The sequence below is a fragment of the Dipteris shenzhenensis genome, chromosome 5, assembly GCF_047967505.1.
Source record: "Dipteris shenzhenensis isolate YYH24624 ecotype China chromosome 5, Dip_SZ_1.0, whole genome shotgun sequence".
NCBI classification, from domain to species: Eukaryota; Viridiplantae; Streptophyta; class Polypodiopsida; order Gleicheniales; family Dipteridaceae; genus Dipteris; species Dipteris shenzhenensis.
Genome location: NC_141600.1, coordinates 10,630,583 through 10,645,673, shown reverse-complemented (window position 1 = coordinate 10,645,673; position 15,091 = coordinate 10,630,583). Strand labels below are relative to the sequence as shown.

The 15,091-nt window shown below is 40.3% G+C and overlaps 1 protein-coding gene across 1 annotated transcript; it reads right to left on the bottom strand.

Annotated features, from left to right (window-relative positions):
- Positions 1-12,675: 12,675 nt before the first annotated feature.
- Positions 12,676-14,012, bottom strand: LOC147901615 (expansin-A2-like). Its single transcript, XM_087374934.1, has 3 exons — positions 13,919-14,012; positions 13,080-13,395; positions 12,676-12,982 (listed from the first exon to the last, which is right to left on the bottom strand). The coding sequence occupies exons 1-3, from the start codon at positions 14,004-14,006 to the stop codon at positions 12,676-12,678; spliced, it is 711 nt and encodes a 236-aa protein (XP_087231060.1). The 5' UTR covers positions 14,007-14,012.
- Positions 14,013-15,091: the final 1,079 nt, after the last annotated feature.

Sequence of the window (15,091 nt, the reverse complement as noted above, 5' to 3'; positions counted from 1 at the left end):
ATTGCCTGTCTCATCGTCATCAGCAAAGAACACCCATGATTCATGATAGTCATTCTTTCTTGCTGCTCATCTCTCGCAGCGAGCTTACAGAAGAGATCACGCTAACCCACCCTTCTTTCAGATTAGTAGCATGCTAATAATTTCACAAGACTATGGACGATCATCAGGATCTGTCCGAGAGCGAGCCTTACAACTTGTATTGACTGTTGATTTTCGCTCTGCAAAACAGGTTAGCAACCTTGCAAACCGACCAACTATTATAAAGATGCATCATGCAGCATCTGCACAAGGTCTTGTAGCAATCGTCATTCGCGCATAATCAGTATGACTCAATTGATGCAGTCAATTAAACAGCTGAGGCGAGTAGACGCTTTAGGCAGCCCGCTGTAGATCCTATCCTCGGCTGTAAAATTCTTCTCTATATTGTATTAACCTATGTATGCATTTGGTCGTCTTCTTAGTCAAGTTACCTTTTGGCATGACCTACCTTTTCCCATGATCTACATAGGGAAATGAAAAGCAACTTTAAAAAGGACTCCCAAAAAAATGCATCTCCTAAATCTCTCAAATACTATATTCAATTCATTAAGGAAAAGAAAGGTCACTATTTCTAAGCGTTGGTATGATGACACTATAGATTCAAGAGTGCAAGGTACATATCTTGTAATACTTGGGTGCAACATGCATTCGGATTTAAATACCATTTCTTTACTTAATTTTATAGTCATTGATTTTTCCCAAATCTTCATACAATAGATAAAAATTTTGACGAAATACTACATATGTGAACATTCAATCCTTTAAAGTTTGAGTTCTAATGAGATAAAAAACTATTGTGGTTAATGATTAGATGCTTAATCTCATAACCATTGAGAAGGCTCTTATGCACATGTATCAAGACTTTAAAACAAAGATATTTTATTGCATTGTGTATTTATAAATATATGAATGAGTATGATTAAGTGAAGATATTTTGCTACATTGCTATGACTATGCTAATTAAATTCAGGGAAATGATTTCACTTTCTCCTTAAGTTTCTTTAAAGACCACATGTAGCAAAGCTTTTGAAAACATTAGCACTTGAATTCTTCAGAAAGCATCGCAATCACTCTCAAACCAAGCTAGAATGAGGCAAGAAAGTTCAATTTAAAGATCATGTGATGCCACATGCATAGCAACACAAAGCAACTATAGACGTGCTTGATAGACGTGCAAAATAGCGGGCGCGTCTATAGGTGTTGCTTGAATAGAAAAATTACGAGTGCGTCTAATAGCGCATCTATTTGCGCGTGTATTGATGCATCTATTAGCGCATCTACATTGAGAAAATACGGGCCCGCCGTCTAATACTACGTCTAACAGTGCGTCTATTTACATGTGTATTAGCGTGTCTATTAGTGCATCTACACTGAGAAGTAGACGTGTATTTAGATGCAAAACAGAGAATACAAAAAGTGAGATTTTGGTGTACATCGTCGCTTTCCAAACATTGCCCATGATTACCAAAGCACATAATTTTAACAAAAACATCAATGCTTTTTTGCAAATCCACATATACAAAAATTAAGTGAGATGAGGAGAATGAGACAATATGTAAAATAGTTTTGCCAATATCAATGATGGGCTACGGTTCAATCTCATTTTCAATGAGAGCAACCCTTGCCAAACTATCTACTTCAAAATCCAAACAAGTGTTAAGATCTACAAATACATTCAACCCACTACTACTTGTGCTACTCATGTGCTCATCGAAATGAGCATCACCAATGGTAGGCTCGTTCTCATCGGTAATGGCCTCAATATCTGTATCTCCTATCTCATGATCATCCTCCTCTCTCGTATCACGGTCATCATCACCTCCATGGCCATGATCATCCTCCATACGCTCCATATTAGTAAATGTACTATACATCACTTTGGAACGTGGCATAATAGGTATGACATGCCACCATCTATTATTATCCACCATTGGTTGATAGAAAACCTAATTTAAACACAAATACAATCATGTTATTTCCCTTGCATCGAAGGTATCAAATATTTAAAAGTGAGTATTTTTATATGTGTGTACAATACCTGTTCACATTGTTGCGGTAGTACTAGTGTGTCCTTCTTACTTTGCCAAAACTTTGTGGAGTCAATAGTTACAAAGCCACTTGCATGGCATTTGATTGTTGCATTAGGGCCTCTTTCCACCACGTCCTTAAACCACTTTACATCCAAAACATACACAAAGACGCATCGAAAGTCAAAGCTTAATAATATCTTGGATTATGCCACAATAATCATCCATGGCTCCATTGGCTCCCTCAAAGCTAGCAATGACGACACAATCTTGTGTGTTTCTCTTATCATCAATCCGTTGTGTTTGAAAATGCTTGCCCTCACACTATATAGCATTGAACATAGTGCACTACACCAAGACAAAATCAAATTTAAGCAATCTAAATTATTGAAAGCTCCTAACTTATGCATAACATTCTATATATTGACCTTAAGATGCTGCTTTCTCCATTTCGTCAAGTAGCCAATCCCCATGACTATCCTTTAGAAGTGCTCTTAGATATTGAGGGTATGGCACATGAGGTGTGTATGAAAGAGGGCCCTTTCTTCTTATCTTCTTGCCCTTGCATCCTCGTATCTTATCACCCATCTTTTCATCACATCACTGTTAAGCATGCAATAGAGGTTGATATTATTAAGCAACTCTGTGTCTATTACTTTATTGTGTCCTTTCCCTTGAGGCACAATAGAGGTCATCCTTAGGTCTTCATCATCTCTCCATAGTCGTGGGAGAGAGCTATCCACATCAATAAGAAACTCAGAAATATATACAAGTGACTCTTGTACCAACCAACCCTTGGCCATGCTACCTTCGGGTCTTGCATTTTGTCTCACAAAACCCTTCAAGATCTTCATGAAGCGCTCGAGAAAGAACAACCATCGTGCATGTATAGTACCGCATATAGCAATCTCATCCACCAAATGCACTATGAGATGTAGTTGGCTTGTGAGAATAGAACATGGAAATGTCTCCTCCACTAAACAAACCACCTCCAGTGACATAACTCGAGCATTCTCAAGCGTGGTGGGATCTATTTCCTTTGAGCTCACATACCTAGAAATGAAAAAGTACACCATATTAGCAATATGAACACCTTGCATGGAGCATTGATACGCATCACATTTTGTATCATGTAAAGTATCTCACAAGCTCGCCCATCTTGTAAATACAATCCTTCACGTCCTTCGATGCACTATGAGAAATGCTAGCAGGTAGTATGAACTGAGAACACACGAGGAATGGTTGTTTAGTTGCTTCTAATTCACTCATAAATTTGAAAGGAAAAAGATATTATGCACATAAAATACTTACTTGGAGCATCTTGTTCCAATCATGAGATTTCAAGCCATATAATTGCACTACACCTCTTTTCTTGCTCTTTGTAAAGGTCCCCTTCAAACACCTCATGCATCCAATGGGAGTACGAATTGTAGTAATAGCGCACTTCATCGCCACCATCTCTAGCTTTGATAACCTCCACGGTGCATGAGGTAAAAAAACACGCCCATTTGGTCTCTCTTGTGGCCAAGCTTCATGCATCCTCCCTGTGGTATGCAGATCCTCCCTTATGCATGTGGAATCTCATGTCCCATTCAAATGTTCCTAAATGGTAGATGCCACATTCTTGAAGATATGCATGGGATCAAGCAGGTGATTGATCTTGAGGTGGGACCAATATGGTAAATGATAAAAGATGGAGTATCTAAACAAAAGCTAGTGTTAGCATGCAATCTTTATTTCTAGCCAATATAGCACACAATAGTTACAAACCCTTACCGGCTCATGCCAAGTGGTGGAGGAGTCGTGGAACTATCCCAAATTCTCAACCAATCTCCCGCAGTGAGTAATTATAGGAGGAGTTCATTCTAAGGGGCAACATATCTAGGATGATCAGGTGGGAGAAATCGATGGTGATTCTCATAGATGACCTTATTCAATGCGTTTGCCCGTGAGGCAACAAGCGAAGGACCACAAACAGGACATGCACGGTAACCCGATGTAGTGAGATCTGAACAATAGACGCAATTAAGAATTGAAGGTGGGTTTAGGGTGCCACATCCTTTGCCTACTCATAATTAAAAGTGCAATGCTTACCTAAACACTTGCCATAGCCTGGGAGGTCATGCATTGTCCACATCAAGACTGCTTTGTAATTGAAGTCTCGTGATGAGGGAGGCCTGCTCACATCATGCACCTCGATACCTCTCTAAAGTATCTCTAGCTCGTTAATCAAAGGCTCCAAATAAGCATCAGGATTTTTGACTTTATGTTTCCCTGGAATTAGAAGGGATAACATAACATGTCCTTTCTTAATCGCCATAGAGGGTGGAAGATTATAATTCACCAATATCACTGGCCATACATTGTAAGAGGTGCTATTGAGATCAAATGGGTTCACACCATCCATACCCAATCCAAGTCTCAAGCTCCTAGGTTCTTCCTTGAAGCTTGGCCATGTGTCTTCAATATGCTTCCATGCAGGAGTGTTTGCGGGAGTTCTCCACTTGCCATCGGTTGATCGATGGGAGGAATGCCATGACATGAGCTCTGCAATGGATTTGCACTTGAACATATGTTGGATGCGAGGGATTATGGGAAAATGTTGCAGAACCTTACGAGGCACGTCCAAAGTTTTGAGATCTGCTCTATATCTTGCCTCTCCACAAGTAGGACACTCTCTTGCATCCTTATGTGGTCCACGAAACAAAACGCAATCGTTGACACATGCATGGATGTGCTTGTAATCTAATCCTCCAAGAGAGGTCACATGTTTCCATGCCATATCTCTTGAGGTCGGTAATTTATTCTCCCTTGGAAGCATTTTACACAATAGCCTACACGTGAAGACCATAAATGAGGAAAAGCGCCATTCGAGTAATTGACCCACTAGCATAATTCACCATGTTTACAAAATAGACTTTAAAGCTTACTTGAGTAATGCATTCAAACTTGCATTGCTCCATCCATAGATGGTTTGCAAGTTTAGTAACTCAAAGGAGGCATGTAGAATAGAGAATATACACCCCTCAAACAGTGGAGTCGATGCTGCAGTAAAAAGATCGTCCTGCTCCATGCTATCATCCCTCCCTTCGGATTGATGGACATATAAATCCCGCACCATATCATCAAACACCTCCTCCTCGATGGCTTCATGAGGTAATGGCGGAGGGCTACTATCACCATCACTCCATGCATCCGTAACGGTCCGTTTTGAAGATCCCACCTCATATCGCTGACACTTCGCCTCCTCACAATGAGCATAGGGCAACATATGTAGGTGTGGCATTGCATCCTATATCAAATTAAAACAGGATCATAACTCAAACATATGAACACCCATAGGTATCTCAATCAACCTTAACTCTTTAACACTTACCATATTTATGGTTGCATCCCATTCTCCATACTTTGAGATGTGATTGAGTGTAATCCTGCATGCACAATACATGTTTCCCTGACATCGATCAACATTTGATATTTTGCTCCAACCATATTTTGCAATGGTGGATATGGAGGGATTCATCCTCACTGGAGCTACTTGTTGAAGATGAAGACATCCTACAAATAAACAACCCAAAAAATTTACTCTTGTATCAAATATTTAAATGTGGCGCGTCTAATACCACGTCTAAAACCCCGTCTGTTCTATGGTGCATGTCTATAGGCATGTCTAAACCGTGTTGTAGACGTGCAATTACATGTGCATTTAGATGCATATATAGATGCACAATTAGACGTGCTTATAGACGCAATTTTCAAACCTACTTTTAGCATGCTTGCTTTTCTTCACATACTTTTAGCGTTGTATAGCTTGCTTTGCTATTAACAGACATAGTTCTGAGCATCCACACTTATCTTTAAGCACCCACACTTCTTCACATGCTTTTAGCGTCGTGCAGCTTGCTTTGCTATTAACAGACATAGTTCCGAGCATCCACACTTATCTTTAAGCACCCACACTTATCTCCAGGCTTACACAATCATCTCCAGGCACATAAGAGAAGAGGGTGAACAAGGAAGAGAAGAAAGAGAAGTAAAGGTTGAACAAGGAAGAGAAGAAAGAGAAGTAGCTTTGAAGAAGGACAAGAAGCTTCCATACCTCTATCCAAGGTAAGCCTCTTTATGGTTGATCTTCTTTGAAAGTTGCCCTCTTTGGATTTGTCCTTTGTCATATCCAAGAAATGAATGTTTTTGGTACTAGTGTTGTGCTTTTGTGTCGGGCGCATGTCCTTTTTTAGTTTTTAGAATAGTCCGTCTATCGGAGTGCATCTATAGATGCATCTGAGAGCGCATCTAAAAGCGTATCTAAGAGCACATCTATAGACGTGTCTACTTTGTTTTTGGAAACAAATAGCTGCGTCTATAGACATGCTATTATACGCGAAGATAGATGCGCTTTGTTATTTTTCCCTAGCCTAGCCTTCCCTTCCCTTCCCTTCCCTTCCCTTCCCTTTCCTTTTCTTTCTCTTTTCTCTTCCCTTTCCCTTTCCACTTCCACTTCCAAGAAAAGGATTGCATATTGAATGATGGAAATAAGTGATTGCATGAATGAAGAAAGGAATTGCATGAATGATGGAAAGGGATTGCATGATTGAAGAAGGGGATTGCATGAGTGACGGAAAGGGAAAGCATGATTGAAAAAAGGGATTACACTCTATATTTTCCTCTCTTTTTCCTTCTCTTTTATCCTCTCTTTCCTTCTCTTTTAGTCTCTCTTTTTCTCTCTTATCTCCTCTCTTTTTCTCTCTTTTTTTCTCCTCTCTTTTCCTCTCTTTCCTTCTCTCTTTTATCCTCTCTTTTCTTCTCTTTTCGTGGTAATTTTTCTCTCTTATCTCCTCTCTTTTTCTCTCTTTTTTTCTCCTCTCTTTTCCTCTCTTTTCCTCTCCTTTCTCCTCTCTTTTATCCCCACTTTTTCTATCTTTTTCTCCTCTCTTTTCCTCTCCTTTCTCCTCTCTTTTATCCCCACTTTTTCTCTCTTTTTCTCCTCTCTTTTCCTCTCCTTTCTCCTCTCCTTTATCCCCACTTTTCCTCTCTTTTCTACTCTCTTTCCTTCTATCTTTTTCTCCTTTTTCTCTTCTCAGCTCATCAGTAATCTTCTTTTTTTCTTTTTTCCAGTTCATCATGTGGCTAGGAAGCTCTTCAGGCTCACCTGATCTTTGAGAGACCATCTTTCGGGGGTTATATACCATCTTTCGGGAGTTATATAACCTTTTGGGGCACCCTCCCAGTCCTGGAGAGTTATACGGCTACATGACAGGTACTCTAAACACCCCCCAGGAATCGACACTACAAACTCCAAACCACCCCAACCCCACACTAGCTAAGATTACCCCAGCGGAGTCAACATAGCCCAGCTGGCTACATAGCCGAGCCCCTTCCACCATGCCTCGTATGCCCCTTCCCCCATGTCAGCAGGAGGTCCTTCTGCCTTGTAGAGCTGTCGGTGTACTCCTGTGCAGCCAAGACTTGGTTCTCTAGCTACGAGTGGTCCACGTAGTCCCGTGCAATCGAGAGTCGCTTCTCCAGCTACGATTGGCCAGCGTACTAGCTCAACATGACACAGTAGCAGGCGTAGTAGCAGGGAGAGTGGTGGGGGATGCATGGCACATTGCTTTGGGAGGGGTGATGGTGGAGACGAGGATGATTCAGATGATTTAGATGTGCCTCCAGGTGATGGTACGATCTACTATGACCACTCAGATAGGAGGCATCTTGATGGATGCACGGGGGAAGGACATCATGGCCTTCATGTGCTCTGTAATTACTAACAATTATAGAGATTGCTTTATTCACTACAAAGACCATGCAAAGAGGTTGGTTGATGAGACCCTCGCTGCTATTCGCTCTGGGTATCTTAACCCCCCCAATGTTCAGTTCACAGATAAATGGGCCAAGTCAAAGATTGTTACGATACTTGGCAATAAAAGATATTTGCTTAAGAGGTAGGCACTAGCGGAGCTTGCCAGGCTTGAGAGAGGTCAACCACCAAGGGGCCCACCCCACACCACTCACAAGCATGAGTGGGAGGCCCAATTTGTAAGGATCGGTCTCAAATTATATTGTTTATGTAGTTTATTAGGAGGTTGTTTCTTTGTCCTAACCCCTCCGTAAATTGTGTCATCTTGCAGTTTGATATCATGGGCAGGTACCCTACTCCTATCGAGACAGCCTACCACCACCACCATCACAGAGGAGATACATGGAGGTACATCTATAATGACGGGTTGATTACTGAGGAGCAGTATATCCGGGCTACTGTAGTGCCCCCTGAGGTATTTGAAAGTAATTAAATAATGTCAATGTTATAAGTAAAGATTTGATTTTTCATACATTGATATATGTTGTCCCTTGTTTACAGGCCCTTGCACAAGAAGATGAGGAAGAAGATGAGGAAGAAGGAGGCAGAGAAGGGAGCACAAAAGGGAGCATAGAAGGGAGCGAGGATGTGAAGAACTTAGATTAGTCATAGAAGTAGTGCTAGCTACTCTTTTTTGTACTTAAAGCCACTAGCTTGGCTTTGTGCCTCTTGTATATACACTCCTCTTATTTTTGGTACTTGAAGCCATAGGACATGGCTTAGCTTCGGTGCTATATGTACATACAAGCACTTTTTGAGCTATGAATTAATATACACTTTTTATTTTTTTGGCTTTCAATTTTCTTGTGCAATGTTCTATCAATTAATGCCTTGTGAACTAAACATTTTGGAGTTGTAATATTTTATTTGGAATTGTAATTGTCAGCTATAGATGTGCTTGCAAGAGTGCTAATTAAAATGTGGTTTGTTGTAAGAATTGAATTACACAATGTGGAAATGGGATTCCTATAACTACATAGCATACACAACAGACACAGCATTCTGTTCAAGCACAAAATTTAAAAAACATTATGTAGCGCGTCTATCAGGGCGTCTATAAATGTGTCTATATACATGTCTGTCTGTTCGAGAGGCATCTATTTGCGCATCTATAAATGCATCTATAAATGCATCTATAAACACGTTTAAGGATGCATCTGTCTATTTTTTAAATTTTCTAGCAGAGCATCTATTTACGTGTCTATATGCGCATCTATAGGCGCATCTGTCTGCTATATAGGTGTGCCTTTAGACGCGAGTCTCTAGACATGCAAATAGACATGCCTGTAAGTTTTTCTTAAAGTTAAGTAAACATGTCTGTGTGCACGTCTGTAGGTGCTTTGTCTTGTTGTGGTGGGTCCGCATCTCATAGGCAACAACAAAATTTCTACCAAGGTAGATATTCACAAAGAGTTACTCAAGACAAGTGCTTAGTAGAAAAATGAAAATGCACATTAATTCTATGTCATAAAGCCTAAGTCTAAGGTTGAAGACATTGTTAGGCCGAGTTAGGCCAAAGTATCGAGGATGTGCTTTTGCGCTTACATGCCTTGTGCAGCTCGCACCTTCATTAGTGTTTTATGGTGAACAAGATTAGATTCCATGCACTAGCAATGAAGCTATAGTATATCTTGAAACATTCAATTAATACATGTGCAAATGCTCTTTGAATAATATCCAGCATTATTTGTCATTTTACATTGCTTCCATATCCATGTGCTTCCTTTCAATGGGCCCATAGAATTTGTCAATTAAGTCTACGATTCATCTCTGCTTCATAATCAACAATAAAGCTGAAGATGAAGGAGAGATAGTAACCAAGTGAGAGTGGGAGTTTGCACAAGGATGTGATCTACATGTAAGTTTCTTTTTTTTTTATATACTTGAGTTAATCACCCTCACACTTGCTATAGAATTCATCCTTACATAATTATTTTCTTTTGTAGTACAAATTATACAGTGCAATGTGGTCATATGTTCAAAATTATCATGTGAAATGCATCGATTCAAAGAGAGACACATTTGGTTGTGGAGCCATGGCTAACTTCATATAAGATAGTCGAGCAAGCGCATCTAATACCAACCTTCTTTTCTCATAGATTATTAGATTATTGTGAAACCATATGCAAAATCTTAGAATTCGGATTTGACCTATTTAGTATTTTTATTCTTGATGAAAAATGGTTTAGAACTATCAGTCTATCTACAATGGCCTCAATGCTACAGTTAGGAAAGATGCTAGTGGCCTTTTTTCCATAGACTTCAACAAACTCTAGACTATGACAACAATACTTTTCTTCTTCTTGAACAATGTGAATAGGTACTTACTATTGAATTAAGCTAGTTCCTTCCTATTAAAACAATGGTAACACATATGTTCAAACATACTTGTGTAAGTGAAAATAATTATTGGCATTTTCATCTTGAACACAAGTGGTCTTTCATTTGACTCGTCTGATCCAAGATGGTGGTATGTGGTCCAAGTTGAAATTCAAAATAAACTGACTCTTGAAAACAGGGATGTTGATGTAGAGATGTCAATGGATCTAGTTGATGTTGATAAATGTAGGGGAAAATATGAAGATCGTGATGTGGGAAAAGAAGATGGAAATAATAACAAAGAAGGTGGAGAACATGGAGAATGTGACATTGGGAGAAAGGTGTAGAACGTGATATTGGTGGAGATTGCAATATTATCAAAGAGGGTAACGAGGATCCACTCTTAGGTAGTATAGGCCCTAATCATATATAGTCAAGAATAGAGCTAGAGATAGAATTATTTGGCATGATGGACTTGGCTAAAGGTGCATCCTTTGATGTAAATACTATGTTTGTCTCTATGAGAAATCACCTTAAAGGATGGCAGCTTATATCATGTTTGTGAATATTATGTTTCCAGCATAGCGCAGTCTAGAGAGCATGGGATGTTGCAAGCAGCTGAGAGGTTAATGAAAGATATGGGTTATGGGTTTCATCCATGATGTGCTTTTATTATGTTTGTGGGTTGAAGAGCGGTCACTTAGAGTCCCTCAATTTCTCTTATCAACGTTTCAATGTTTTGTATTTCCACTTACATGTGAATATGTATGTGCTAGACTATCTACCAATTTATTTCATGATCTTGGAAGCATGTTGAAAAAGGGAAGCAAAGGATGATCAAATCATCATTAGGCACTAGAAATCCAATCTTATAACTATCTTATCACATAACCATTTAGTTCAACTTGCACTATCTACCGAGCAAGCTACTTTTCTTACTAGTTATATTGATCTTATAGGTGCAACAACGGATTAGCTCTTTGTGCAGATATACATTGGTGGTTTAGTTCATCTTTATCGCCCAGTATATATTTGCCCCTTATTTTCCCCTGTGCTTCCAAGCTTTTGAGATGTTTCCATCAATAGATACTTCTAGGTAGTCATATCCCTAAAATCTTGGCCTTTTAGATCTTGCTTGCTCTTACTGCTAGCTATACTATTTTTTTTGTCTGTTAGAAATCTCACTAATGGTAGGGAGACATGTGGCACATGTAGAGCCGATGAGAGCCCGTCATCATAAGCAATTGTTCTAAGAAATTTAAAAGGAAACCCTAAGATGACAACTAGTGAACTTATGATCATTTCCTAGTGCTTGTTGTTGTAGATTTCCATTACCAAGCTCTCTCTCTCCTCTCTCTCTCTCTCTCTCTCTCTCTCTCTCTCTCTCTCTCTCTCTCTCTCACGCTTTTCTATGAGATTACAAAATCAAAAAATTCCACCATCTCATATGAACAAAGGAGGTTTCTCATTGAGATGGCAAACCATTGAAGAAAATTGTCAAAGGATTCTATCCACGTCATGTCTCAATGAGATCAAGCACTTAATCACTCTACTAGAGAAGTTACCGCGTGCATTCAAATGAAGGGGATTTTTTAATTCAAAATTTTACAGCAAAATTTTTTTTTTTAAGTAACTTCATAAAGAAAAAAGGGTCATTCAATTTATGAAAATATTTTAGGAAAGGGGGTTTTTTAATACCATTTGAACACACCTTATACATGAGGTTTCACATGTATCACACATTGCTTACTTCTATTGAGAGTCCATTCTTTCGTAGGTATTCTTTCTCTTAGCTCGTTCCGGGAGTGAGAAAAACATTCGAACATTTGATAAAACGGAATGTGTCCATACCGTTCTCCGACGTAGAACATTAAAAATATTATACATATTATTTCTTGAAACAAGAATCCGGCGAGAATCATTGGAATTAAGATGATAGTGTCTACAATTACGAGCTGTATAAAGCTTCTAATCGCCTACTGTTTGAATGCATCAATTTGATAGGCGAAAGAAGATGTGGAACAACAATTAGAAGGCGAGGCATGATACACACCCACAATAAGATCCGTTTCTAAATATTTTACATATTCCTTAAAACGAGAATCCGGCAAGAATTAGTGGAAGAGGATAGTATCTACAATTACGAGCTGTGCCCTAAAACTTCTATTTGACTGCATCAATTCAAGGTAGTTTTGATAGGCGAATTAAGACGTATTACAACAACTATCAGGCGCTGCATGTTACACCCCCACAGTAAGATCCGTATCTACAGTTGCTAATTAGACTCCAGCACTATAAGACAAGAGGCACTTGCTTATATGGCTGGCTCTGATCTGATCACGCTTGTGAAATTTCAAGCATGCGACTAATCTCAGAAACGGATGATCAATACAGCTTGATTTATTGTGAGCTCCCTGCAACTTGTATCAGTACTTAAGGAAACTGATTCCCCATGAATGTCTGGCCAAATTGCCAGTATGGTGACGCAACATCGTATGATACCACGCTTCTTCCTTTGGTGCTTGTCACGTAGAAGGACAGGCTTTGTCCAGTCAAAACAACGCTGCATTCCCAGTTCTGGCCCCAGTTACGCCTCATGGGTATCCACCCGGTTCTCGAGCCCTTGATCGAAACTGATGTTACCACCCCTGGTCCAGCCACGTTGTACACCAGCACCAAATTGAAGTTCGGATTTCCATTCATTGTGAACAGGATACCTCCAGTCTTCACGCAAGGAACTCTGCAAATGTACAATGTAGGACAATCGTAAGTAAGCCTAAGGCTTACGCATCAAATTTTAGGCTACGAGAAGTTTTTATTATGGCTATGGTGCAGACCTTCTATACAGTACTGGTATAACACCACCGAGCTTTATTGCAATTTGGCTGAAGACAGGCACCGCCATGTCGAAATGTTTCAATGGCGGATTGCACCAACCACCGTTGTTGTTTGGTTCAGCATAATTGGGAGGGCAGAAATTTGTGGCAGTGACAATAACGGAGGTGCCAGGCAAACACCACTGATAATCATTCCAGCACTTGATCTGAAAGCACGCTCCGCAGCTTAGCCCAGAATTGAACAAGGCAGTACTCAAAGCTGCTGTGTTTGTTCCGTAGCCGCTGCTGTACAGATCTCCATAACCACAGGCACCACCTGGCACGTTTAGCCCAGGCTAAGAGTCAGTGCACACGCGATTAAAAATGCGCGGTTGATGCGACTCTCAAACCTCAAATGAAATTTTCCGTGTGAACAGAAATGGCAATGCATTTTTTGGCGCTCTGACTACGTGCAGGAGAGCTCTGTGTGGGTGCAGGGAGCTCTCTGTGAGCTGCAGAGTGCGACATAGGAAAGCGTAGAGCCACAAGGCGGATGAGGATTGGCTGGAGTAAGAATTGCGCACCAATGCTCAAATCAGCAACCTCCAGAATGGAGGTGCCAATATGAGCATCAGTGGCGCTCCAATTTTGCCTCGAGAGACGTGCAGCCCTGTAAAACTAGCCTCCAATCGCGCATTATCCGAGCCGTGTGCACTGAGCCTAAATTGTTGGTCTTTGGTCATGCTGCCCGTCATACCTTTCCAATTACTAGTAACTGGGGGTTTCTAAACGTTACAAATTGCAACCGATTGCGATCATCGGGTTCGAAAGGCGCCTTAAGACCAGTCCAGGAGACGTACCCATAGTGCCGGAAGCGTCATCTCCTCCGTAGAATGTGGCGTGAGCTTGCTTCCAGCCGCCTCTCTTTGCATGGACTTTGCTGTTCATGAATACCAAAGCACACGCTATTGCAAGAAAAAGCGTGCGTACTGCTCTGGAATCCCTGCGCGAGTAAATGGACAGAACCCAAAAGTCAATTCAGAGTACACTGCCGGTGCTTGTATGAATTTATGATCAAATATTGGCCAAATGCGATCTTAAGTAACACAGAGTAGTGATCACAACGAAAACATGCAGCGATTTCAGCAATTACGTGATGAAAGCTAACTAAGCGGAATTCTGGGAACAATACTTCTAGAAGATGCAGCATTCTAGCAACATGAGGCAGCTAAGCCGAGAAACTGTGTGACATTAAACAGAAGGTGCGCGCATGCAGCATTGGGAGCAAAGTGAAAGGCAATCAGCCGCGAGTCGATTCTGTGACAAACAAAGGCAATATTGCAGGTATGCAAAGACGAGAGGAAGGGAAGGGAAGAAGAAGATCTCACATGATATGGCAAAAGGTGTAGGCAAATTGTTGAGAGAAGTGGGTATGACGGTTGGGAGATGAAGGGAGGAGCACATGGAGAGGATGATATAAGGGAGGAGAAGGTTGGTGGGTATGTTTAGTTATTAGGTGATGAGAGACGAGTGGAGAGGTCGTGCACAAAGTTCCATTCCGAACCTTTTGCTTATTCCCAACCCTCTAATGTTTTCAAGCCAATCCCATGTGCAAGTTTCTATCGCCCTATTCTTCACGATCGACTCCTTCACACATATCACTCCATTGATTGAGCTTGAAACACTTTCATAATTCTTTTGATTATTGCCCTTGGATGTTACCTCTTCATTGCCTTTCCCCATCCATCACTTTTCTTTTTTAGTGCCTTTAATCACATTTGTTATGATATACTTACCCTTCACATGCAACCTACTTTTTACAAATTTTGCTTCAATTATGCCATGTAGTGCATGAACATCCCATTGCCCTCTCTCTCTCTCTTCATGCCTAATGGTTTATTTCCATGCTAAGAGGTCCATATTATAATCATAAAATTACAATGGTCTCTTCTTTTTAGAGCTTTAAAACAAGAACCTTGTTCCTTATCAATAACTGTGAACCTTAAAACTTTCTTTAAGAAGAATCTTTCATA